Source organism: Stegodyphus dumicola, chromosome 4 (assembly GCF_044657685.1).
Source record: "Stegodyphus dumicola isolate Sdum_Otavi_A_Nest chromosome 4, ASM4465768v1".
NCBI classification, from domain to species: domain Eukaryota; kingdom Metazoa; phylum Arthropoda; class Arachnida; order Araneae; family Eresidae; genus Stegodyphus; species Stegodyphus dumicola.
This window is the reverse complement of record NC_140771.1, coordinates 135,123,447-135,150,816: the sequence shown is the minus strand read 5'-3', so window position 1 is coordinate 135,150,816 and position 27,370 is coordinate 135,123,447. Positions and strand designations below refer to the sequence as shown.

The following is a 27,370-nucleotide window of genomic DNA, read 5'->3' as shown; positions in this document are numbered from 1 at the left end:
GAAACTGGTTTTATTTATTGAAAAAACTCATGACCAATGACCTTGACTTAAAATAAATTACTTTTTTTTTTGTCTGCTGCTACTGAAAGAATTTCTTAGTTTCTTTGAAATTTTAATAAATATTTCTGTCACATTTAATCATTTGAGACTCATTCGAAACAAAATTTTTACAAATTTACGAGTTTTATAGTAAGATATTAATTACAGAAATATTTAGAAGTGGTAATATAAATCTTATGAAATCGAGCATTATTTTTAGCCAATAGAAAGTTGCGGAAACGTCATAATTTTCCAGCTGTTTCCTAGTAGCAGAAATTAGCAGTATGCATTAAAATTTTAGTAAACAAAACTGAACTTCTGTTCTCTTCAGTTTCAGCTTATTGAAGTTCACAGCTATATTACCTTCTAATTATATATTTATTCTCTCATATATTCTAATTTACAGGAATATGAACTGTCAACAATGTATGAAGTAAGTCATATTCAGGAAGTACTGGATGCTTTAGCAAAATTAACTGAAGATCCCCAAATTTTGCCACCTGCCAGTGAACAAGTCATTCAAGATGTAAAAAGCTCTGAAACAGGCTGGTCCTTTCGTGTGAGCCAATTTTCAAAGTTTAATTATTCTTTTATTTAAACATTTTTATTTATTCTAAAACATGTTTTTTAGTCATATTTAGAATTTTTGATGGAAAATATAATAGCCGAAATGTTTTTAAACAGAATATTTGGTATGCTAGAATTAGAATTGCTAGGCCAGTTCCTACAGGTCATGCTCAAGGATAGAATACTGAACCATATTACAATAAAAAAAATTAAAAAGCGACCTATTACTGATTTTGTGCCAGCACTAAGCAAAACAGAGATTTTTTTTTACCAGTTTTCTGTTCTGCTAAAGCAGTGTTTTAGCGAGTTTTTGCTGATTTAGCATCAACTTTAAGGGGAAAATTTCTTGTTTTCGCTCAAATTTTGTGCAAAAATTATATAAAAAATTTTGGAAATGCAAAGTAAGTAAGTGGTGTTACAATATTATTCATAAATTTCAAATGGGATTTTAATGAATTTATTTCGCAATCATATACAGTTATATTCAAAATTCAAGTTATTATTCTTGTAAGCTTAAACTACATCTTTAATTCAAAATTTAATATGATTTTTTTTTCTTTTCTTTATATTAAAATTCAATAGCATAGTCTGTTTTGGTATAAAAAGTAATTTAAATTTAGATCCATTCCAATACTTATTGAGAAAAATCGAAGAAAACAAAAAAAAATTGTCTTCGAGGGAACTAAAATCATTATACCTCGTTTCAAATTCAGTTGTTAAATTTACAATTTTTCCTGCGTATTTTGGATACGAACAAGTATCATCTAAACTTGATTTGTTCATACTGCACGTTGGGAAGTGCGTCAAATCTTCATTTTTAAGTTGTTTTTCCCAAAGAACTAGTTGACATTTGAATGCTTTAATTATGTCAAACATGTTCATAATGATATGATCTTTTCCTTGTAACGATAAATTTAAATCGGTTAAGTGTTTGGTTATATCAACCAAGAAAGATAAATCTTGTATCCATATTGGATCGTAAAACAAACTTAGGTCTTCATTTTTCGTTTTTAAAAACTGACATATTTCTTCTTTCAAATCCCAGAATTGTTTGAGAATCTTGGAGCAAGATAACCAATGTACCTCGGTATAGTAGGACAAACCCGAATATTCAATATCTAACTCACTTAACCCTTTAACTGTCAAGTTATTTTGATGATTTGGGTACACAAATTGTCAAATTTTTCCCGACATACAGTCGGGTTTGACAAAAAGATGAAGCCGAAATAAACGTCTCCCGATATATATTCGGGTATAACAATACGATGCACTCAAAAAAAAAAAAAAAATTACCCCGAGTAATACTCGTTCGTGACATTTTCGAACACCAGTGCTGTACCCGAGATTATCTCGGGCATGACAGTTAAAAGGTTAAGAAAGCAGTGAATTGACCTCGAGATTAATTCCTGATTTAAACCTCGAGATCTTATAAAATTTATAACTTTTTTTGTATATGACAAAACATTCTTCATATTTATTACTTTCTTGCATAGAACTTCTTGATGTATAATAAATGCATATGATGAATGTTTGAACCGTGAATTTCACTAAGTTTTTTTCTTAGTAATGTTACGAAGCCCTTGTTCTTCCCGGTCATTGATGGAGCGCCATCTGTAGCTACAGAATTTAATTTTGCCAAAGGTAGATTGTATTTCTGCAGAAGTTCAAAAACACAAGTAAATATATCTTCTCCTGTGGTAGAACCAGGCATCGGTATTAGTTCCAGTAATTCCTCAAAAATGTTAAAATTCTTGTCACAAGAACGAAGAAACGCTGCTAATTGAGCTTTGCCACTAATGTCCGTGCTCTCGTCACAGGCAATGGAGAAACTTTCGAAACTAGATGATTTTGCTTTGATCTGATCACTTAAATTCGCGGCTAAATCAGTAACTCTTTCCGCAACTGTATTTCGAGACAATGAAATTGATTGAAAAGCCTTCACATTTCCAGGACAAACAATTTCTCCAGCTTTCATTAGGCATTCCTTGATGAAATCACCGTCAGTAAAAGGCTTCGAATGTTTAGCTATCAACTCGGACAAGATGTAGCTTGCATGTACCGCCGCTTCACTTTCTTGCTAAACATGGACTGTTGCATTTTCACTCCTAACTTGAGCTCTTTCAACTTTTCTTTCCTCATTAATCCTTCGTAATTGTTATATTTCGATTTGTGTTGTTCGTAATGACGTTTAATATTATATAACTTTTTGTACATTAATACAGGGTTCGTAGCGGTCCTTACAAGTGCTTATAATCCTTATATTTGAAAATAAAATATAAAGACCCTTATAGGTGCTTACTTTTTCTTTAAAGCCCTTATTTTTTTGTTTTTAGTGCTTATTTTTTGCTTTTAGTTCTTTTTTTTAATGAACACGCATTTCTTCCCCGTACCAAGGCCGAAACTAAATTTATATGCAACGTCAGATGGTGAATCATACTCCCGGAAATTGCTTTTCCCCTTTTCTGCTTTTCTGCTTTTCTCTGCATTAACGTAACCTATGGTACGCGCGAGAGTACAGACATGTGCACGTCGTTCTATTGGTCAAAGAATTGCGAAAACGGTAGAAAATTCCGGTACATTTGGTATTCTTTTCCTCCCACCCAAATACTTCACACGTTTGGATTTCTATCAAGATTTTAATAATTTGCATTCTCGTTCCGCGTGGTCAGTTCGTATTCGTGTTTATTACGATCGTTATGCTTATATTATGAGTATATGCATGAATATTTATAATAATATAGTTGCAGTAACTGCTGAAGTATAGATAAACTTCCAAAAATGGGTGTGTTTACACAGATTAGCTTTCTAAGGAATAATATTCGGAATGGCTTAAATAAAAGGAAAGTGATGGAATAGTCAAAATAATTTCTTTTTTTTTTTTCTTCTCTTTTTGCCAATACATTATACAGTACGGAGGTTGGGAGGTTCTCCCCTTTCTCGGCAAAATCTCTAATATTGAAGCAGCAGTTTTTTTTTTTTTTTTTTTTTTGTCACTGTCCAATCTGGATTGAATAGAACTAAATGTTTTTGCGGTCTGCCCAACCGAAGCGAAGATTGATTCTATTCCGGAAATTTAATGCAGTCTGTTGAAAATTAGAATCAGAAACACCCCAGATTAGTAAGTCACTTTCTTTTCCTTTATTTAGTTCTTTATTCTTCGAATACCGGCAGCTGTTGATTCCGATTGCGTAATATCACATGTGGAAGAATTACGCGGCATGTATTGCGCAATAACGTTTGCGGTATTTTGCAGAGATAATTAATTTTTATGTTCACTCCGAGATTTGTTTATGAACACTTAAAAGAGTTTTACTGTGCTTTCTAAGCAGAATATTTCTGAGTTCCGTTGGTCTATTTTTATATGATGCACATACCGAAATGTCAAAATAATTTATTTAGCCGTGAAATCTAAAGAACGGCTACAATCTCCCCCACTCCTCTTTTTCCAGTTACTATCCCGAATATTCGGCAATTTCCGAGTATGTGGGTTAATTAAGCTTTCACTGCTAAAGGATGACTGCTTGAAGCAATTTCCCATCTTCTGATTTCAGAAATGTGCCTCTTTTTTACTTAAATTACTTTGCTTGGAATATATGTTAAGGGAAAACTGTTATGCAATGAAAATTTAGAAAATGTTCAGAATTTTGATTTAAGGTAAATTATTTAAATATTAATATGAGTGGAAAAATAAATTGTATTTATTATTAGGTGCCAAACGAATACAATTAATATGGCTTATTATTTATTTTCTATATATTGAACTGAAATTTCATCATTAAATCTTGTAATATAGTTTAGTTCTGCATAGTTTTTTTTTCTCTCATTGTAAACTAATTCTGTAAATTGAACTGTCATTTAAAATTTAAAAAAAAAAAAAGTTAATTGTTTTCCGTGGTTGAGGTAATGCTTATTCTCTTAATAAATATTGCATTGCTCATATTTTAAATTACAAGTCTAATTTTTCTTTTAAGGTTATGCAGTTGTGTATAATGTAATTAGACAGGTGCTTATTTTTTCCTTAAAATGTGCTTGAAAAGTGCTTATAGGTGCTTATTTTTTTAACTAAAATGTGGCTATGAACCCTGTAATAGTATTATTACATATCAAGCAGATTATTTTATCTTTTATTTCACAGCAAAAATATTCTAATTCCCATTTTACTTGGAATATTCTATGTTCGTCAGCGATTTTTCGTTTAATTTTACTACCACTTGGTTTTGATATAGACATACTGAATACAAAGGGCTGGAATAAACACGGTTAACATTAAAAAGTTAACAAAAATTTATTCTTTCAACAAGAGATAAATCAAAATGCTGAAATATTTCTTCAAAAATATTCTAACAATATCACAAAATGTCAAACGTTTAGCAAAAATCAATTAAAAACAGAGAAACTAATTCTATCTCACAGCGAAATCGCTACAAATCAATCACAGCATTAAGTAAACAAACAGTTTGCTAGAACTACAGCTACTACTGAGATGAGTTGTTTGTTCTCGGCTTTTATAAGCTTAATTATTAATTTCTCGAATATACTGGAAACATCTATAAATATCTGGATTTTTGTGGATGGCAACAGCAATTACGAGATATTTATTTATTAGGTATTAAATGCACGCGCTGTTCTATTTTTGACCTTCCAACGCAGCTGTCTTTTCAAAAATTGTCTGCATTGCTAAGGTAGCATGAAGCAAATCTAATTACAATTCTAAATTAAAAAAACTAAATAAATAAATAACTATGAAATCCGTAACAATATGAATTAAGTAATAATTAATAATAAAGCAAAGTGCATGCACATGCATGCACCAATATATCGTACAAAACTATGATTGGAAAACTGAGACCATGAGTTCGGCCACATTTGGCTATCAGGGGATGCGTACAAGTTCTGAGTGCACGTGACCCCCAGAAGCCGAAGGTAGCTGAACGCAAGCTACTCACACGCATTTGTAATTTAAATAGTGTGTGTGTCAGCTCGCTGTGAGTAATCTAACAACACTGAATAAATTATTGTTAATTACTTAGCAGTAAACATTTCATTTTTTTCTTTGTCGATATGTTATTTTATTATTATATATTATTATTTGCTGATATATTGGTCGGGCCGCAAAAATATTTGTTGTGGGCCGCGAGTTTGACATCCTTGATTTAAATTTAAAAAAATACTCCATCTACATTGTAGATGTTTTTAGCCTCAAATCCTTCACAAATTTCATTTAGGTTTTTTATCCAATCTGTTACATGTTGTGCATCTACTGATTTTTCTTCATCTTAAATAGTTTTAAAAGTAATGTCACGTCTTTGCTTAAATTTGTCTAACCAAGGATTTGAGGTGCTTTGAAGTTTTGTAGTCCAAGATTTTCTGCCCAAAAAACTTCTTTTGCCTTTTGTTGCAATAATACTCCTATTACAAGAACATTGTTTGCTCTTACAGAACAAAACCAGTTGAATACTAATTTATAAATTTCACATACTTCAATTTTTCTAAATTTTACAGTCTTGGAATGTTCATTTGAATTAGTACCGTGTTTGACGGCATATAAGATGCACCCTTATTTAGAAGGTCACACACAAGGGGAAAAGGTTTCAATAGTCCGCGCTCTTGCGTGGTACCATAATAAATTAAAATGTGGTTTCTTTTAGTTCTCATGTTTCGTAAAAGCCAAATAAACTATCATTGAATGCAATTACCAAACATATTTTTATTAAAGAAAATTAACAAACAGCAAGCTACTTTGAACGTGATATGTAAATTTCAATCATGAATAAATGAATGAACTGCAAGCAATCAAACATAATAAATACAAAAATAAAGCAAAAACACAGATTCAAGGAAAACATTGCCTATCATGAAATATTTAGACCCTTTAATACTCAGTCTTGTTGGATGGTACATCAAATGTGAGTGGAATTTCATCCATATTTCCTATTTGACTGAGCTCAAAAGAAGTTTTCTTGCGTGCATTTATAATAAGCCTATGAAATGCTAGTATTTTTTTTTTTTTCATAATCTGCTGGCATTTTCTGTGCAATAGTTGTGTTGTTTTTGTGCACATTGACCGTCGAACTTGTTCGAACTTCGACACCAGCTTCAAACTTTGGCGCTTTTTGGCGACAGATATTTCATGCATGCGCAAAATAATTATGGCAGCTGTAGAAAAAGTTATGTGTGTCTAGACCTTTATCCGGGCTAAAAATAGCATTCAGTATTGAAAGTTAACCTGTGTCCAGGCGCAGATAACTTTTTTGAGACCAAATTTAGAAAAAAAAGTGCGTCTTATATGCCTTCAAATACAGTAATCCATGGTAATTTTATTTGTTTTTTTATCATGTAGCACATGTTATCATGTTTTTACTTATTCCAAATTTCTAACCTAAATTTCCCAAATTAAGCTTTTCAGTGTCTGCTACACAAATTAAATCAACTTTTTGTTTTTAATGTTAATCTTTTCTTCTTTGAAGCCATGATAAATAAAGTATGTAAAGATAACATGCAAGTACTAAACTGCACTTCTTTGGCTTCCAATTCCTAGCAAGAACTAAGAATGGTAGGAGTTTTCACTGTACCCCATTACGAAATTCCCGTTTCTTGGCAGGTGACCTAGTCATCTCACCATATTTTCTTTCCCATTGGTCCTATCTTGGATCCTTACAACTTGCTGATACTATTTTCTTACTCCTACTGAGAATTGTAGCAAGAATAACTGGATTTTGGATTGTATGAATGTGAAATATCCTTTTGATTGCACCACAGCTTGTTTTTTACCAATATATTGTTCTCCTTTTCCCAACTGAAAAGCAGTTTTCAAAAGAGAGGGATTACCTTTTCATTTTACTGTTTCCTTGTCACAAAACTATCTTTCACTGAGCACAAATTTGCCTTTGAAACCTCATAAGATTAATAAAAAAGAGTATTTACATTTTTATTTATTTCTCTGCTTCTGTCTCATTTTTAAAACTGATTTTCAGTATCGCTTAGATAGAGTACCCCTTAACCCTTTGCGGCATGGTGGGTCAATATGTGTCCCACCTAATTAATATTTATTTTCTCAGTTAGCAATTGCCATTGGAAATTTTCTAATCTTTTAAAAGTAATAGATTTTAGTTATTATTTTTCTCAGTAGATGTCACTTCTGTGCCAGGGCTTAAGTTTATAAGCAAAAAATATTCAAAATAGGATCACAAGAGTGATATCCAGGTATCTCGCATTTTTCAATATTTAAAAAATTTTGGTATACAATTTAGGGTATGTATGATTCTTTTTAATAGTCAAAGGTATTTTATTTTCACAAATCTTAATTGGATTCAATATTTTATAGCATTAATTTTGCAGTTGAAATAAGTGGGTTAAAATTTGTCCCACCACACACTTGAATTTCCGCTCAATAGATGGCAGCACTCACGATTATTTTTTCTTTTTTTTTTGCATCTATTTTTTTCGTGATTGGACACGTTTTTACATCCGTTGTATGCTCTGATCTGCTAAAAGGTCTAGAAAAAAATTAACAACTCAGGAAGCTTTAGATCGTTTTGCTGAATTGCCATCCGATTGCGACTCAAATGCTTCAGATGTCAGTTTTGATTCAGATGAAATTAAAATCCAAGAGAGAATAACTGAGGTTGAAGTTATTGCTGAAGAAGAAAGGGAAGTAGTTATAATTTGTTTCACTTTTTAAAGACACAGAACATCTATGCATGTGGCACTGTAAATATGAATCGGAAGTATCTACCCAAAAATTTAAAAGAAGACAAATTTATGTCGAGAGGAGATATAGACTTTTGAGTTAGCCATGATTCAATTTATTGCATAAAAAGGAAGGATAAAAGATTCGTTTCTATCCTGTCTTGCTTGGAAAAGGCAACTGAATTGAAAGAAATTAATAGAAAAGAATGAGATGGAAAAACAAAAAAAGCACTGTGCCCAAACGGCATTATTTCATATATGGGATATGTCGACTTATTTGATCAACTGAAATTGCTATATGAAATAGACCACAAAAGCAAGAAATGGTGGCACAGGATCTTTTTTTACTTTTTAGATGCAAGTATAAACACATTTATTCTATTTAAGTTTGTTCGCGAACCCGATCATGATGTAAAAACAATGAAAGATTTTCGTCTCTCAGTTATAGAAGGTCTAATGGCACTTGGAGGCAAGAGAGAGCTGAAAAGAAAACTGAAATCACCAGTTCAAATAAAAACTAAAAAAACCGTTCGTACAACTAGAAAAGAGACTAAAAAATATAAGTCACATGCCACAGAGAATGAGCAGGAGAAGATGTGTATATTGCAGCACATTGAAAAGAGAACGACGAACATTTTGGTTGTGTGAAACATGTGAAGTGCCTCTATGCTTACAAAAGAATGAAACAATATGTTTTTCAAAGTTTCATGAAAAATAACTTTTTTCAGTTTTAATCATATATAAATGTTTTTGAATCAAGTGCCAATTTTAATATTTTATTTAGTATCAAATGTATGAGTATCAAATTTTAATCTTAAAATAATATCCAAGAAAATATTTTCTTTTGTTCCTAAAATTTAAAAATATAAAATATATTGTACAAAATGCATTTTAATGTGTTTATTATCAATATTTTAGAATGCATACTTTATTTTGTTTATTCTTTCCACATATGATTTTTTTTCCCCCTGCTATACACCAATATGCTATAAGACATGTGCTAGTTGCATGGTGGAACAAACGGTATCCCACCTTCCCCCCTAAAAAATAAAAATGGAGAACTTTTTTTAAGCTTGAAAGGCACTTAAGTAAGTCCATCTGACTTATTCTAAGGCATTTTTTTAAAGATTAAAATATATTTTTAATGTGCGTGTCGCAAAGGGTTAATAGGAGCTAAATATATTAAGGGCCCTATTCAAAGAGTTGGGACCAATAGAATTGTTCCTTAAATACAGGTGTTCCTTACAGGAGGTACTACTGTATACATTACAAAGTCCCTAACCCGGACGTCCATTATCCGGAATAATCTACAATCCGGACCTCAACGTTGCAGATTGGGCTGTTCCTTAATCTTCTAATTGGATCCGGCTTATTATTTTTTGCAGACTGTGAAAACAATTTTATAAAAATTAAGCTTGAACTTTCGATTATGTGAAAAAAAATTTCCAATTCTGGAGCTGCCAAAGGATCTACAAAGTGAAAGCATTTTTCAATGTCAATCAAACAAAAAGTGGAATCGCTGCAAAAAATGGATAAAGGTATGAAAAAAGTGACAGAGAGGTTAGTGAAAACGAAGAAATTGTGATTGACATGTTAGTCGGTATTCTCTGCACAGCAATTACAGGACTTGAACAGTGGAACTTTATAACTGAATAAGAAATTATGTCTGTTTATAGAATTAAAGAGAAAATATTAGCACAAAAAACAAAGCAACTTAAACAACTTGCATTGAAAGAAATGTTTAATAAAGTAAACAAATAAATATTAAGCTTTTTTTTTTTTTTTTTTTTGGTAAAATTTGGTACCCTTTAGATCATAATTGCTCTTTATTTCATAAATTACAGTTTCAGATTTTTAATTGTATAATTTCTGCATGCCATCTTACCAAACTTAAATTGATGATCTATAATCCGGAATCGCCAAAGTCCCGACGAGTCCAGATTACGGACTTTGTACTGTATATAACTATATATATATATATATTACAGCTGCAAGCTCTCCCAATTTTACTTAGAGACTTGCTTTTCATCTCATTTTCTGGTCTTCTGTTATAAATCTCAAGGGCCCACCAGCGGCCGAGCGGTAAAGTAGCTAAGCACTGGTAGTTCGGCCCGAGGTTCGAATCCCGCGAACAGGCTGGCTGCATGGTTGTTTTCATGGTTTTCCCCATGTGTAACGTGTATACGAGACAGTTTCCCTTTAGAAAGTCCTCCACGAAGGCATTCCTCCTCTTAGGCAGATGGCCATCGAGTTTTTGCCATAATCACACACACACACTATGATAGTTATAAATCTCGAAATCTCTTGATTTTTTAATTGATCTGAATTTTAACTGTGTCTTTCTAATACAGTTTCAAAACAGTTGTCATTGATTGAAGGAAAAGGGAATGGTACAAAAAAATTCTAATAACATTTTCTGGGTTAAAGAGTTAAAAAAAGAAAGAAAAGAAATTTGGTATTGTTCTGTTATCGGAACTGGGTTAAGAAATGTACGTATGTATGTGTGTACATACATGTACATACATACACATGTGCATACATACATACACTTCTGAATCCAGTCCTGATAACTGAATAATACCAGAAATTTTAAACTGTTGAAGAAAATTAAAAACTATGCATAAGTATCAATTTTTCTAAGTGATTTTTCTGGTTTATTTGACCTGATTTGTTTTTAAACTAGTAAAGAGGATTTTAAAAGATTTTCTGAAGATTGAAATCCTGTTTAATAAATAAATATTAGTATTTAATACTGCTTTCAATTTTAAGATGGAGCATTACTGAGTTTATCCACATGATTATATTCACATTAATTGCTAATTTTTACTTCCTTGTACAAAGTAAAAAGGAAGTATTATAATCGTGAAAAATTTAGGGTATCATATATCAACGAAAATATTATTTTGACGGCTATCGAATGATATTTAATGATACTTTTGTGTGACATCTGCACATAAGGACAGAATAAAGGACTCTTTCCCCCCCAAAAAAAATTATAAAACTGATTTAAAATGAACATTGAAGAGAATTTTCCGTGGTGTACGTACGTATCTCGCATAATTAAAAAATGAATAGCATTGAGAATGTTGAAATTTTGTATGTAGGACTGCTATAACATGTACATAGTCACCTCATAGTTTGGTAGCAATTGTCAGCACCAAAATTATATAAATGTTACTCTCTGTTACTTGGTTCAATGAGCTCAGTTTCTTTATTCTTATATGTTTATAAATTGTGCATTTTTTGCTTTAAAAGTGATTGAATTATGTTGTTCTGGTTAAAATTTTTATGCCTTTAGTTTACCTGCATGCAATAATTGTGGAATTATCAAGAATAGAAAAGTTTTTTTTAGTGCGGCTAAGCCTAATTCTTTTATTACCATGGTGGCCATGTTTGTTTACATTTGTAGCTTAGCAGAACAGTGGATTTGTTGCCAATTTTGAGAAACTAAGCTTTACAACAGCAAAGATAATGCCTTCATTTATTATTGAGAATTAAATCATGCTTAATCCATTCTAGAATTTGTTCAAGGAAATAAGTGTTAAAGATTTACATCATAATTTTTAATATAGATATTTTGAGTTTTTATGTATTTTTGCCGTGTCACAAAGGGAGAACTGAATTAATTGAATGAGAAATACTGAGTCGTCTGTTTTCTTTCTTTTTCATTTTTTCTTTGTTTTGTTTTGTTTAATTTCTTTTATACAGCATTTTATATTTATTATAGTATATAATTAGAACAGTGGCAGCAATTAGATAATTCTTCAGATGATATAAATTTGGTGCATTCTGAGTTATAAAATGAATGAGATGTACCGCTGTTAAGTGAACTGTGCCAGAGAGTCATTATGATAAACAAATATAGTGAATTTTAAAGAGTACATTTATTCTATTGTGGTTTATGCACTATTGACGAAGTAGATTTAATTCAATAAGTTTAAAATGAAATGCAAGGAAAATGCATATAATTTAATATTCCGTACAAGTCATGTGGTGTACACATCAGATTTTTTTTAACAGTGTGCAAAAGTACTTTTGTAAATAAAAGCTTTTCTTTCCTGTTTGTATTTTTATAAATATGAAATCTGAAAAACAAAGTGCAAAAATCAAGTGAAATTAGTCAAAAAATAAAATAAAAATTAGAATAATGTATAATTAGGTAAAATATATTAAATTAATATGTTTTGCCTCAGAATTATGTTATAATTAGTTTAAAGCCCAAGTAATATACTGTAAAGTGACCTTAATCCTTATGAAGTCTCTGTGTGATGCAGCGTAAAAACTTATGTGTTTTTCATGTTTCAAGGTTGACAGCTGTGATGTATAGAAACTATGTGCTATGTGTATTTTCATTTTACTTTTATATATAATTCTGAATTACTGCAATTTTTATTAAATATTGTTGTTTCAAAGTGTAATTTTTGAAGTATACTTTTACAATCTGCTACTATAAAATATATTGGTACGGCCTCAAAAGCCTTACTAAAATATAGCTGAGCCAAAAGTGACTGCGCAGTCATTGAAATATATTTTTCTCAAAAGGAATGTATTGTTTTAATGTTAACATATGAAGTCCTTTTCTGGTAAAATTCGCGGATAACAAGAATGGAAAGAATCTAGAAGCAACCTAGTCTAGATAGATGGCTTAAAAAAAATATTATCATTAACCAAAATGTTGAATTCTTGTGTTCTGCCGTTTAGCAAAGCAGAATGTCTTTAGTTTGTCTTCCAAATCAGGGTTCGTACGGTCCTTAAGAGTCCTTAAAAGTCCTTAGATTTTTTGGAATCGATTTTTGGTCCTTAAAAGTCCTTAATTTTGGCCAAAATCAGCAGAAGGTCCTTAATTTTAATCATGTGAAATTTCTGTCTTTTTTTATAACTGGCATTTTGAGTGGGAATCAGCATTTTGCAGAAATATTTATGGCAATTCACTGACATATATGGTTATCTTTTGAATGCATTCATGGTTTATAATTTTTTTCAATTTCTAATATAGATGATGAGATACTCGAAAGCAAAAAGTGAAAACATAAGCATAAAGAAACGCATTTTTTCTAAAAGAGCCCTTAAGCAACTTTTCGCTTTTGGAGATGTGAATTCTTTTATTAAACAGTTCTAAATTTGGTGACTTATAAACATTTTGGCGATTTTAAGATCAGTTTCTATAAAAAATTTTTAATTCTGAGATCTGTGAAATTTTCAATGATTTTTTTTTTAAAACTTCATAGCATTGATAAATTGCATTAAAATAATGGTAATGTATTGAAAATATATTTAAAAATAACATTAAAATAAAACATTTTTATTTTTCGCGGTCATATTATAAAGTTTCATTTTGGCAACTTATTATACAATATTTTGAATCTGAAAAATAAACAAGGTATAATGCTATAAAGCACAATTTATGAAACAGCTCTTAGCAAAAGCAAAATTAGCTATGTAATTAATTAAAAATGTCTTCTTTTTAATTTTTTCATAGTAAGAGTTTTTCCCATATAATTGTCTCAGAATATGCAACAGTTTTCTCTATAAAATTAATTTTACATTTTTTTCTTGCCCCCCTTTTTTTTCAAACAATTTCTGGCTTTTTGCTGTTACAGAGTTGGTAGGCATAATTTTTCTTTAGGATTTTAGACATTGCAGCTCGGAAAGTTTAGAAAGATTTGAAAGCAAGATTTAGAGAGCCAGGATTATAGAAGATTCAAGAAATATGTGACAAAATGAAAAATGTCTCCATGGTATCAACACGTAATTGATGTATTTTACAGAAAGTTTGCAATGAATTTCTTACTTTTTGGAGAATGTCTGGAAGAACAATGAAAACATAATACAGTCAAAAGTCCTTAATCCGGACTCGTTGGGACTTTGGCGATTCCGGATTATAGATCATCAGTTTAAATCTGGTAAGATGGCATGCAGAAATTATAAAATTAAAAATATGAAACCGTAATTTATTAAATAAAGAACAATTATGATCTAAAGGGTATCAAAATTTACAAAAAAAAAAAAAAAAAAAGTTTAATATTGTTTACTTTATTAAACATTTCTTTCAATGGAAGTTGTTCAAGTTGCTTCATTTTATGTGATAATACTTTCTCTTTATTTCAACATAAAATTATAAACAAAACATAATTTCTTCTTCTGAACATATTATAAACAGACATAATTTTTTCTTCAGTTACAAAGTTCCGCTGTTCAAGTCCTATAATTGCTGTGTCGAGAATACCGACTAATTTGTCAATGGAAATTTTTTCATTTTCAATAACCTCTGTGTCACTTTCTTCACTATCGGAAGCAAATTATAATGACGAGGAATTTGATTTAAATCATATCAAAGACGGAGTACATCGAGATGAAATACTACATTTAGTAAGGAATTATAAGCCAAATAAAATAAAAACATCTGCCCTGAAGGTAAGGATAGCGCTGACAGATCAACTTCCAATTCGTTGCCCCCCCACCGCCGCAGAGCAGCGTGAAATTGATAAACAGATTTTGGAATGGTTAGAGAAACGAAGAATATGCCTTTATCCATTTTTTGCAGCAATTCCACTTTTTGTTTAATGGACTTCAAAACATACTTTCGCTTTGTAGATCCTTTACATATTAGTAAATATATATCGGAAATTCTATTTGACATAATCGAAAGTTAAAGCTTACTTTTATAAAATTGCTCTAACAGTCTGCAAAAAATAATAAGTCGGATCCAATTAGAAGATTAAGGAACAATGCAATCTGCAACATTAACTGAATTAGATAATTTTAGCTTAGCTTATACCGTCTGTTATAGATTAAATGCGCATGTGTAAACGTATTATGCACATGCGCACACGCATATTCCCAGCCGTAAAGGTCTTACGCGCATGCATCAAAGAGACAATTTAGAAAAAATAAAGAAATACAATTAGCTGCTTTTTCTGTACATTCTAAATGCATTTAGTGTTTTTTAGAATAACAGAAATTCTTAATTAAATCCAAAAGTTCTAAAATGAAAAGGAAATGTGTTAAAGAAAATTATTCTTCAAAGATATATGCAGTTATTATTATGTAAATTACTCAATTATTTATGATTTCAGCCATTACTATAATTTCTCATTTCTATTGAGCCAGATTAAATTAAAATTAAATTGTATAATCTTTGGCCACTAGTCCACATTTTTAGTTTGAATTTGACTTTTCTTATTTAATTACGTCACTGTGAGCTGTAATTGATTTTGTTAGCATTAGAACATGCCTTTATGTTTTAAGTTCTTTTTAAACAAGAGGCTTATTTAAACCTTTGTTTGATATTGTTGTTACTTTCAGACATAGCAATAATATGCTTCACGTCTGTCGGGGTGTTTTGGACTATTTAACTTTTACCAAATTAAGTAAACCCTCATGGGTACATTTTAGAGAGGTTGACAAGTTAGGAGATAAGGCACGCAGAAACTAGCAAGAACATTGGTTTGTATATTGAGACAAATCTCTAATTGTTAGAAAAGATGCTTAAAGAAAAGGAAATCGATATAAACTAGCCAAAATGTCTGGGAAGGCTTCAAATTAAAATGACGGATAAATATTTTGTTCAGTATTGTTACAAATCATAAATGTTTTGTAGTTTTAATGTGTAATTATCCTAATATCATTTAAGAATCAAATGTCATAAATTGCATGTATTTTAAACTGTGAAATTTTATTAGATTTTGATTTTAATAGGGCTTTTTAACAAATATTGTTAAAAAATAAAATTCAATAGTGGTCATGTAAATCCATAATGACTAAGGTTATTAAACTACCTTTTTTAATTATTGATAACTAACTGTTTACCCTTAAAAATTATCTCTACATATTAACCGCTTGCCTGATTATCCCGAGTTATCTCGGGTTCGTATATATTGCAGTTAATTATTTATCCCGAGAAAACTCGGGCGAAGCAGAATTTGTTAGTACGATTTCTTTTATGACGGTTTTACTCGGTCTGGAAGAAATGAAAGGAAATATTCAGCTTTGATTGGCAGTTTGCCAAATTTTGTTGGTTGTGCGGTTCTTTTGGAGGGACTGGTCGCGTGTTTCCCTATTGTATAGTATATGTTTGCTTCTGGATTAGTAACGTATAAAGAAGGATGCATGCGTTGGGAAAAAAATAAAATAATGTTGATAATGCAAGATAGCGAAAGCGATGATTTTTCAGATAGTGGTTATGAAGAGGTGGGGGGGGGAATCAAATCCATCGAGACAGTGTACTCTATGCTCCCGTGAAAGAGATTCCAGCGGTAAGGCAGTAAGAAAAGAGACCAGATACCAGTGTAGAACATCAGGTATCACTCTGTGTTGTCCCTTGTTTCAAAAACAATCATACAAAGATTAATATTTAACTATTTTCATTTACTCGAGATAACTCGGGATAGTAAACTAATATTAAAAATAATTGCTTTTACACCTTCAAAAAATTAAAAATTTAACTTAAAACCTACATATTTTGATCTGTTTCGTTTTGTTGTATTTAATACAGAGTTGCCACGCTACCGGGAAAACCGAAAAAAGTCATGGAATTCGGAAATTGACCAAAAAATTCAGAGAAAAGTCAGGCAATTTAAGTGTTTTAGTCAAAATCTGGAAAAGTCAGGGAATTTCATACAACGATCCCGCCAAAAAAGGCGAGTTTTGCGCCGACGTCGGAAGAGATCACTTTTTTGGCGAATTGTGTATCACGTGAGTATCATTCGGGCAGCTGGCATGGAGCCAATTTTTGCAGCTCCGATTTGATTGTCTTTTAGAAAGGCAAAGCAAGTTTCACGCAACTTTTGGTTTCCAGTAGCCTCGAGAATCGCATGTGCAGTGCATGAAAGTACCTGTCCTCGTATAAAACAAAATGGGTTCAATCCTAGTATACGGTACCATGAAGGTTAGAATAAAAAAATATTTATTGTAAAGAAGGAAAACCTTTCTGCAACAGACGTGGCTCCGTTCCATCATAGAAGGAAACAGCTGTGCATGCGCGATATATCTGTCACCAAAGCTTGAAACCGGTGTCGAAGTTCGAAGGTCACGTTATCAAGATTTCATAAAATGAATATAGTTTAAAATTTCTTTAAACTCTAAAGGAAAATAAAATATTTTTTGGTGCAAGTAAATTAATTCATGGATTAGTTATTTTGAGGGAGGGGGGAAACTACAAAAATCCGTTTTTAAAATTATTGAGAAAAATCCAAGAAAAAATGTTCTTTGATAAAATGTTTCTTCTTGGATTTTTCGCAATAATTTAAAAACGGATTTTCGTAGTTTTCTTTTTTTGTCAAAGAACGTTTCTTCTTAACACGTGTTTCTCAATTTCCTGTACACGCCGCGGAGAGTGAAATTCTGGCCGCCAGGTTCCGTCACCAAATCCCTTGGCAAATTTTCCCTCCGCTTTCTAGCTGCGTAAAAGCATTTACGTGTATGGAACCTTTTCTTCTTTACATAGACGTTCTTTGGTTAGAATAATCTCCATGTATGGTACAGCGGGATTTGACGACGTGATAAGCAGTAAACGGGTCATTTTGTTCTTGGCGACAATTTTCAAAATCATGCGAAGGCCGTACCGTATACTAGGATTTTACCGCAAAATCTTTTTTTGTTTCTTTTCTTTTTAATAAATACCTTGTCATTTTGCAGTAAAATAAAAAAATAGTAATCAGTCATCTAGGCTAACTATATTCGCTAAAATATCGTTGATTATTCCAATTCAATTTTTAAATAATTATCTTTATTTTTATGTTATTCATATCATTTAATGTTGCTTCTTCCCTCTAAATTTATTTATCATTAGTAAATAATATTTCCAAATTTCAAGAAATTTTCTCTGGCATAATCCTGAAATTAATTCTAGCAGTTTGATGACATCACGAAATTTAATGCTCATATTTTTTCCTTATGTATGCTGCAAAATAAATATAAAATACCTCAATTTAGTAAAAAAATATCACTAAATAGATTTCTTTCTTTCATTTAGCTGCAGAATGTCTGAAAAAAAAAAAAAAAAAAAAAAAAAAAAAACTTATTTTATTCCAGATTGGGCAGATTCTAATCTCAATCTTCAGTGGAGAAAACAACTCCTATTATAATTATATTTGTGTTTTCAAGTGTTAAGGTGACTTATAAGAAGACACCTCACACAAATTAAATTTACCTAAAATCTAACCTAACTTTTAGCATTGCGTTGTGATTTATAAGAACCAGATTAGCCTCATGTTGAACTGGAGATGATCATGAGTAATAATTAAATAAAACATACAATTGTTACCTAATGTATATATCTTAAATTTTATTAAGTTTCTTAAGTGGAAAAGTAAACAAAATTATAAAACAAAGTGTACCAAGAATAATTAAGAATAAATGTCCTCTGGGATTTATTGAATAATTAAGTGAATTTGCTAAACAGTACAAGTAATACCATAATTAATTTACCTCTTAGTACAGCCAACGTACATTATGCGGATAGACTGGAATTTTCTCAAAACATACCTGGAAAACCTGGAAAAGTCAGGGAATTTCATTATCTTGTTTGAGTGGCAACTCTGTTAATAATAAAATAAAAAAATGTGATGATTTTTTGCAATTTTTTTCAAAAAAGTTTGTAAGGGAAGCGGTTAAAGCGAGTTACTGCCTTTCATTAATACTCACTGTGGTCACAAGATAAAATACAAAAATGTAAAAATTCAAGTAAAACTTATTCTTTGCATCTAGTGAGACTTAAAATTAATACAAAACAACTTATCACTTCTGATACTTTAATGGCTTATTGGAACCTTAAAAATTTATTAACTGGGTTACAACCCCTGGAGCTACACGAAACTACGACACTAACTGCATCAAAAAGAGCCTGACTGACTTTAACACTTGCCAACTGTGCCTACATCAGGCCTTTCAGGTTTGTTCTAATCAGCAGGTCTCTCTCTAGACATTCAGTCTCTTGTTATGAATCATGCTGATTATGATCTCATTTAACCTATACCGTTTGACATAAATTCTACCTGCTATTTACTAAACCTCTAGATTGACCAAGTATGTGACAAAATGAGACATAAAAAAAATCAACATAAAGCTAACTCTTAGTAAAACATAAATGTCACATATCTTCTTTCAAATTTGTCCAACTATTATAAGTGTAAAATATTTAATACCACTTGATAAATTGCATAAAATTATTTTTTTCTCAAACTTATTAATAATTATGCTAATTAATTCATGTTTAGTAATAATGCATACTACTTAGGGATCTATTTTATTTTTAGGAATGTATAACAAAAGTGAAATTCAAGCATAGATAATATTTTTAATTGAATTTATTCAGTTCCCATTTGCTCATAGGTACTTAATTTTTTCATTAATGGTCCTTAAAAGTACTTAATTTCTGTGTGCAGAAATGTGTACGAACCCTGCAAATTTAATCAATCTATTATTGATAATTAAATGGAGTAGTTTAAAAACAATAATGTGTAAAATAATAAATACTCCATAATGATGTTTTAAATTGTTAAGTTACTAAAATAAAGCTTTTCATTTAGGTGAGAGATCTTAATAAATTTCAGAGATAAGTGATGAAAACTTTTGAAACATAAATGTAAGAGAGGATTGGTTTTTTATCTTAATGGAAAATTCGAAGTGCTTATATGGACCATTTAAAAATATTTAACACTTAAAATAAATTGTGTAAAATGTCCTATTTCTGAATGAACTTTGTAAACAAATATATATAGTCTGAAAAATTCGGAAAAGGAATGTATTAATAATTTTTCAGTGTAAAAAAATAAGAATAAAATTAGTCTGAAGATCTAATAATTTTTGCTCATAATTTTTATAAATTACACCCCCCCCTCAAAAAAATCACCTGATACTATCTTTTGTGCACTATTGAAGATAAGAATAGAAGTAATTTTGAGGGAAATAAGAATTTTCAGTTGTCTTTTTCATTAAGAATTTACTAAATTACATTTTATAATAAAATAATTTTGTCTTTGATTTAATATGTATGTTATTTTATTGTAGACTCCTCCTAGTTCACCAACATCTGTAGGATCCAGAAAATCAAGTACTTGCAGCATCAGCAGTCTTAATAGCTCCTCCAGTGACAGTGTTAATTCACCTTCCTCTCATCAGCGAAGCAGATCTCTTTCTCAGGTTGCTTATGCTTATTTAGTGAAACTTTTTTAGATCCATTAGTGCTGATTTTTATATATAGTCAGTTTCAAAATTTTCTATTCAAACCAGAATCTATAAACTCATGCATTGAGATAAAAATCCCCCTTGCTGGAAAGAATTTCAAATAAATAAGTGAACTCACTGTCCAATGTGCCCCACTAGTGTCCCAGCAGTAAAGTCTTTGAATACAGGTAGTTCAGTCAGGGCTTTGAATCCTAGCAAAGGGCTGGTTGCACGTACATTTTCATGGTTTTCTCCTAGTGTAATGTATATGAACCAGTTCCCGTTAGGAAATCCTCCACAAAGCTAGCCCTCCCTTCCTTAGACAGATAACTCTTAAGTGCTTTGCCATAATTAAATGAAACAAACCAACGCATTATTTAATGCATTAGCTCTCTGTGTAGCTTTCAGGATCAGTATTTTAGGATCAGTTTTATATGTTCTTGTCGTGGATGGGTGGGGATAGATTTATTGGTGTAGAAGCATTTTTATAATCCACTCAGAATTATTATTATTATTATTTTGTATGTGTGTGCGAAGTGGGATAAGCCTAAGCACTGATCAGTAAGATAAGTATTTATTCTCAAATATATGTTGTTCTGACCAATAAAGTTAAAAGAATGCTCACAAGAGAAAGTAGAATGTGATAAAGTTGACAGAAAGGAGTCAGTTAATAGAAAATTACTAAATTATGATTCATTTTCTAGATTAGCACTAAAATAGATCCCTGTAATACCTGTAAAGGTTCCTCCCCCCATTTGTAACCAGCCATTGTATGATTTTTATGTTTTTAACTGAAAGGAGATATTTAAACCCTGCATGTACTAATGCTTTGCAAATGGTACATGTGTAAGTGTTAAACCTGTCCATAGATATATGTTTTGCTTACTGTAAAAAGCTTCTTGATTTTCTCTTCTAATACACTTTTTTTAACACCGTGTGAAAGGGTACTTTCCTTACTATTCATACTTTCCAATCTAAATTTAAGATTTTATCCACTTTCATTAGCAGTTTATCTTACAATTTGGTAGTAACTTTTGCAGTATGTAATAGAACAAAAAAAGTAACAGGAGTTTTCCCTCCCCCCTTATTCTTCAACTGTAGTCATAAATTGAAGATTCATTTTTGCGATAAAATCTGGCGATTCTGAATATATATATATTTTTTTCCTTCTGTTTCTAACATATCTAGTTTTTTCCTTTATCATGAATGGATAAGATTTGTGGTTTCTTTTAAATTTAGAACACTGTTAGCATCACAGCTCTTACACTATGAAGCCACTGTAATGTAAATGAAAAAAAATTTTGGGTATGAAAGCTTTGATAGAATGTTACTAATGAAAACAAGAATATTGTTTAAACCAGAGCTAGAGAAATTGTAGACAAATATGTGTGTGGGGGGGGGAAGAGGAGACAGATGCTTTGACCACTGATAATTATTCCTTGCTGTCAATTTTATAGTTATGGGGAGCAACTTGTAATCTAAGAACATACATGAAGCTCCAAAGAAGACCATTTTCATCCCTCTTCCCATTTAAATATATCTGTTAGAAATCTGTATGCACATTCATGTAGTCATGATTACTTGTCAGACTAAAATGTTTATCTTGTTTCAGTGGCTGTGTTTCATATTTGAGCATAAGTCATTGTGTACTTCAAAGAACTTTTCCTTATGCTAGAATCGTGGCTTATGGGTGCTGAATCTGTGAATATGGGGATATGACTGTGTCTACAAAATATAAAACATTTTGAATTTATTAAGGTCTAAATTATTATAATTTATAAGCAGTATTTAGAGCTTTTAAGTTCTCAACTAGAAAAACAGTTACATTTTCTATTAAGAAGATACGAAGTAAAGTTGCTGTTTGAAACTAGACTATGAAAGGTCTGAGAATGAAGCTTAGGGAGAAAATAGCACAGTGATAAATTTAGGCAAAACCAGAGGAAACAAATAATGAAATATTTCTTAACTGACAATCACACACAAGGGATTATCTTACATCCGAGGCAAAAAATTTCTTAAAAGTGATTGTTCTCTTCTCCACCCTCTTTCCCCCCAAAAAAAACAGACTTGAGCTGTTCTGTGTCACAAAGGATTTCTAAAAGAAGAAAGATCCCATGAAAACACGTTCCATTGTTCAGTAACATTCTCTAGAGTGTTCTGCACACTCGGAATAAATAAGTGATGTTGAAATTATATATTAATATAAAAAACTCATTTGTACTTTTGGATTAATGTTTTATTCCAAGAAAACTAACAGTTATGATCAAGGACCAGATTTGAATAGCATATGCTTTTTTTTTCCTTCATTTTTTGTTTCTAGAACATTTTGGGGACTTTATAAGGCATTTCAAAACATTTTGAGGCATATTCTTAGTATTTAAACTGTAAAAAAAAATTGCTCTTAAATTAACACTGCCTCAACTATTATGAACACATTTTTATTAGGCAGACATTTTCTTATTCACAGGAAACTAATTATGGAATCTGTTACTTCTGAGAATTTTCCCATACCATCATTTCTTAACTTTTAAATTTTTTTGCATGCATGTTCAGTTCCATAGTTTTGGGCAGGTGTACAACATGCAGAGGGGGAAAGCTATTCTTAGACATATTCTTAAAATTTCTCAGTCACAGTTGTGTTCAGTACCTTTTTCTACCTTAATAAATTCTCCTTTATTTTCTTTTTTTGCTCCAACTACTGTAGTCCATTAGCCATCAGCAGTAAGTTGGCAAATGACCTTGGATATTCGTATTTTTTAAAAGAAACAATCTTATTAGGAATGCTATGAATGCAAAAGAATTTGTCGACCGAACTTTTTACCAATTCTTTTCCCTTGAAAGTACTGCAAAAATTAGCAGTGTATTTTTAAAACTAGGAGTCTTCATGGTATATATTTTGTTTAAATTGAAACTTACTTTTCAAAACATCAGAACTTAATTCAGTGTATTTGTAATGTACATTTATGTGAGGTTGAAAATTTAGAAGAAAAAATAAAATTCAAGTGACAGGTCTATGTAATTGTTTGATCTTAATTCATTTATCAGTGTTTGTCAGTTGTGTCTTTTTTTATATTGTTATTTTTATTTGAGAGGGGAAGACATTTTCTTCTAATTTTTAAGTGCATTTTCAGTGAATTTTTAGGTCATCAAAATCTGAGTTCTGGTTATGATAGAAGTGTATCTCAATTACTGAGCTATGAAGTTGAAATGAATCATCTTAGACTTTGCTTATATAGATTTCGATATATTGTTGCTTTCTACAGGTTTGTGGATTTGGAGTGATTGATGACAACACTTCATAAAGAATCAAAAGACAATTTATTCCTCAGTATTACAGAAGACAGTTTCAAAGACGCGTTACACTCAGCAGAAAAACTACCACAAACATGCTGAAACAATCAGCAACACAGCCTTCAGATTGTCAGTCTATAACGGTGAAGACAGCTTCATGGCAAAATACTAAATGCAGCTCTCGACTCGGTTGATCGCTCTCAGAGCTCAACAAATTCAAGATACTCTTAACAATAAAACTCATGATACATTCTCACGATACACTACTACTTCACATACAGGCAGGGTTTACATACCTTTTGACCTGCCTTCGAGAACATTTTGGGGTAAATCGGTAAGAATTTATTTTAGAATGTTCTTGCTCTGTCTATAGCATGTTGCAAAATGGACGATTTCTCACCAAATCTGGCAACTCTGCCTTTCCTTGTCATTTTCTACAACCTAACCTGCTTTGTGGGGAAGTTATCTTACCGCAGTTGGACATTTTGTAACAATATATCTGATTTAATTCTTTGTATGACAGGAATTTTGACAAATTACTCTGAAATAATTGTAAATGAAATCTAGGGCATCTAAAATTGATAATTCTATTTGAACCAAAATAAAAATGAGTTTTCTGCATGAAAATAAGGGGAAACTAAACACAGTAAACTACTCGTAACACGAATTCACTTAAAGTGAACAGCCAGCTAACATGAACAAAATTTTGGTCCCAGCAGTGATGTGTATGATGTGGTAGGAATTTTTATTGGTTAACACAAACTTTGGTTATCACGAATCATGAACTGTTTTCAATCCATTGCTTCATTAGATTTTATAATGTAACACAAACTTTCAAATTTTTTTATATTTTTTTTTCTTTGCATGCAGAAATGTTTTGTCCCATTTAATTAACACTTCTCTGAATTTACTGTATTCTTTAAATAGTAGCCAGCATGAGTAACATTGCTCTACAATCCATTTAAAATTCAAATGAATTGTATTAACAGTAAAATATGTATATAGATTTACTGGAATATAGCTTAGTTATATATGAATTTTCAGCATGCATCAACATGTCTATAGCATGCCACCAGTGCCCGAGTGGTAAAATTGTTGAACATTGGTAGGTCGGTCAGGGTTTAAATCCTAGTGAATGGGCTCGGTGCATTGGCATTTTTGCACTTTTCTTCATGTGTAATAGTTTCCCTTAGAAAGTCCTCCATAAAGGTACAATTTCTCTTAGACAGATAGCTCCTGAGTGCTTTGCCATAGTCAAATAAACCAAACACCAAATCACCATGTCTTTAGTCTTTGAAAGTTCTAGTTGCACTGTTTAACAGACCTGTAGATGGAAGTCTGGTAGCTTTTGGTACACAACATCTAATATTAAGTTGCCATCCATTAGAGAGTTATTCATGATTAAAAGGAAGAAGACAGGCATATATCTGCAAACAAAATTCAAAATCCTAGAGGAAGTAGCTATTCTTGAAGATTTGTTGAAGGTATGCGTGGTTCATTTGTTTACTATTTCAACTTCGCTAAATTGAGACGAGCAGACGAATAAAACAGAATTAAAGTTGTTACCTTAATAAAGCATAATCCATGCTGCGGATGTAAGGAACACGATAATTATTAGCACGCGCAAAATAACATATTTATTAGGTATTAGAAGAAAAAATATCTAGCGATGATTACTAGCTTAGTTTACTGTTCATTGCATAACGCGAGAATGAGTCGCACAAGGAGAGAATGTTTCTCCTTCTTTTTGGATCAAGTCCAATTCCTGTTAGTGAGGGTGAGGGAGAAATTAATGTCAGAGGGTGTAGCTTCATCACTTTCGTTATCAATTGCTCCACAGGATTCACATAAGGTGTAATAGTAATGAAAATAATGTAAACTCAGACTTAATAAATAATTAAAATAAATAAATAAAGACTTAATAAATAATTAAAATCTTGAAATCTTTGTAACACTGTATTTTGAACAAATTCATACTTGAAACCTGCTACAATTTTATGTGTCCTGTGAAGACCTTTGAAAGGTCTTCACAGGACACATAAAATTGCTTTTGGGAACCTCATGCAGCCAGGGGTTGCCAGTTTTAGACCACTAGTCAACAAGATATTGTGAACCCTGGTGTTAAAGGAGTTTTTTAGGGCAGATGACGAAATTTCTATGTGTGCTGCAGTGGTATCTAATATACAAGCAGTTATGTGCAATGTACAAGAAATGTCACGAGAAGAAATTTAGGAGGACGATATCATTCCACCTACCCGACAGGAAATGTTACAAGTCTTGGACAGTAGAGTAGTCATTGGGAATGACTGCTAGTTTCAAGGAAGCCATGAGTATCTGACTATGACTGTGCAATATGCAGAAATTTTTCACCAAAAAATTATCTGTGAGTGCATGTTTTTCAAGTGACAGTACAGTCAGTAATATAGTACTGTAGTGTTTTCTGAGACGACATACATAATATACTGTAATTGATTAATGTGTAGAAAACGTTATTCTAAAAATAAAATTTGAGTTGGTAGAGAACAGGAATTTTTTTTAACACAAACTTGGTGATTTTTTGATCCCTTAAAATTCATGTTAATGAGGGTTTACTGTAGAAGGAAAAAAGAATTTTATCAAAACCTTTATGTTGCAGTAATTGAAAAATTTGAATAATTCAGAAAATTTGATATTGATAATGTATGGTCTCTTTTAGTTAACAACAAAGTGTTCAAAATACTAGAGCAGTGTGTGAAATTTTATTTTCATAAACTCCATGATAAAGCAGAGAGCTTTGTGTGACTGCCGGTAAGCCATGGGCCTCACTGCTTGAGGATATACAGTTGATCCCAGACTTTCCTAGAAGTGCAGCTGTGGCACTTTTCCGCTGTATTACAGGCCATGACTGTTTGCCTGCATACTTGTATTGACTTGGGCTTTGTGACTCTCCCTTATGTCCTCTGTGTAGATGGACAACATCAAATTTCTTATGCTACTCATCTTGACTTGTGCTCTCTTTGCACTTGTGTTTTTAAACTCTAAAATTCTAAAATATTGGAAGGCTAGAGATCTAATGGCATCATAGCCAGTCTTCTGGGCATTTGTAATAAAGAAATTCTCATAAATTAAGGAAGCATTCATTCATGAGCCAGATGTTTAAAAATTGAAAAAAAGCTTTCTTGCTTTGGTTAATGTCTGTGAGAGTTGTGCTATTTCTTCCATGGGATTGTAAAAGATTTATGGATAACAAACATCATTGGCTTATTTCGTAGAATGATGTCTAAGATTTTCTTTTTATTGTAAGTAAGAAAAATTTTTTAAATTCCATTTAAACGACTCCTCCTCCCCATTATTACTATATTTTTGAGCTATCAAGCTCAGTGGATGTATTCATGTTTGGCATGATGCATGCTTATTGTTTTTAGTACTGTACTTTCTAAATTTTGATGAAAGTAAGAAGAGTAGGCTCTGCATAATCAGAGAATTATTAGATTTGTGTTTGAAGCAGGTTATATTATGTATAAACTTTTATATTTAGTTATACATAAATATATAAGTTTATGTAAAACATATATTTATGTATAAACTTTGCAGTGCTAAAGTATTACCTCTAAAACTCTTGTTTTACTAAACTAATACT

General features: G+C 31.3%; 1 protein-coding gene across 2 annotated transcripts in view; it reads left to right on the top strand.

Moving 5' to 3' along the window:
- The window catches only part of LOC118205969 (uncharacterized), a 118,936-nt gene that overhangs the window by 45,783 nt on the left and 45,783 nt on the right, over positions 1-27,370 (top strand). For both annotated transcript variants that reach the window (XM_085815498.1, XM_085815499.1), the window contains 2 exons: positions 446-598; positions 20,305-20,436. In XM_085815498.1, the coding sequence (XP_085671624.1) occupies positions 446-598; positions 20,305-20,436 (285 nt within the window). The remainder of the gene's footprint in view (positions 1-445; positions 599-20,304; positions 20,437-27,370) is intronic.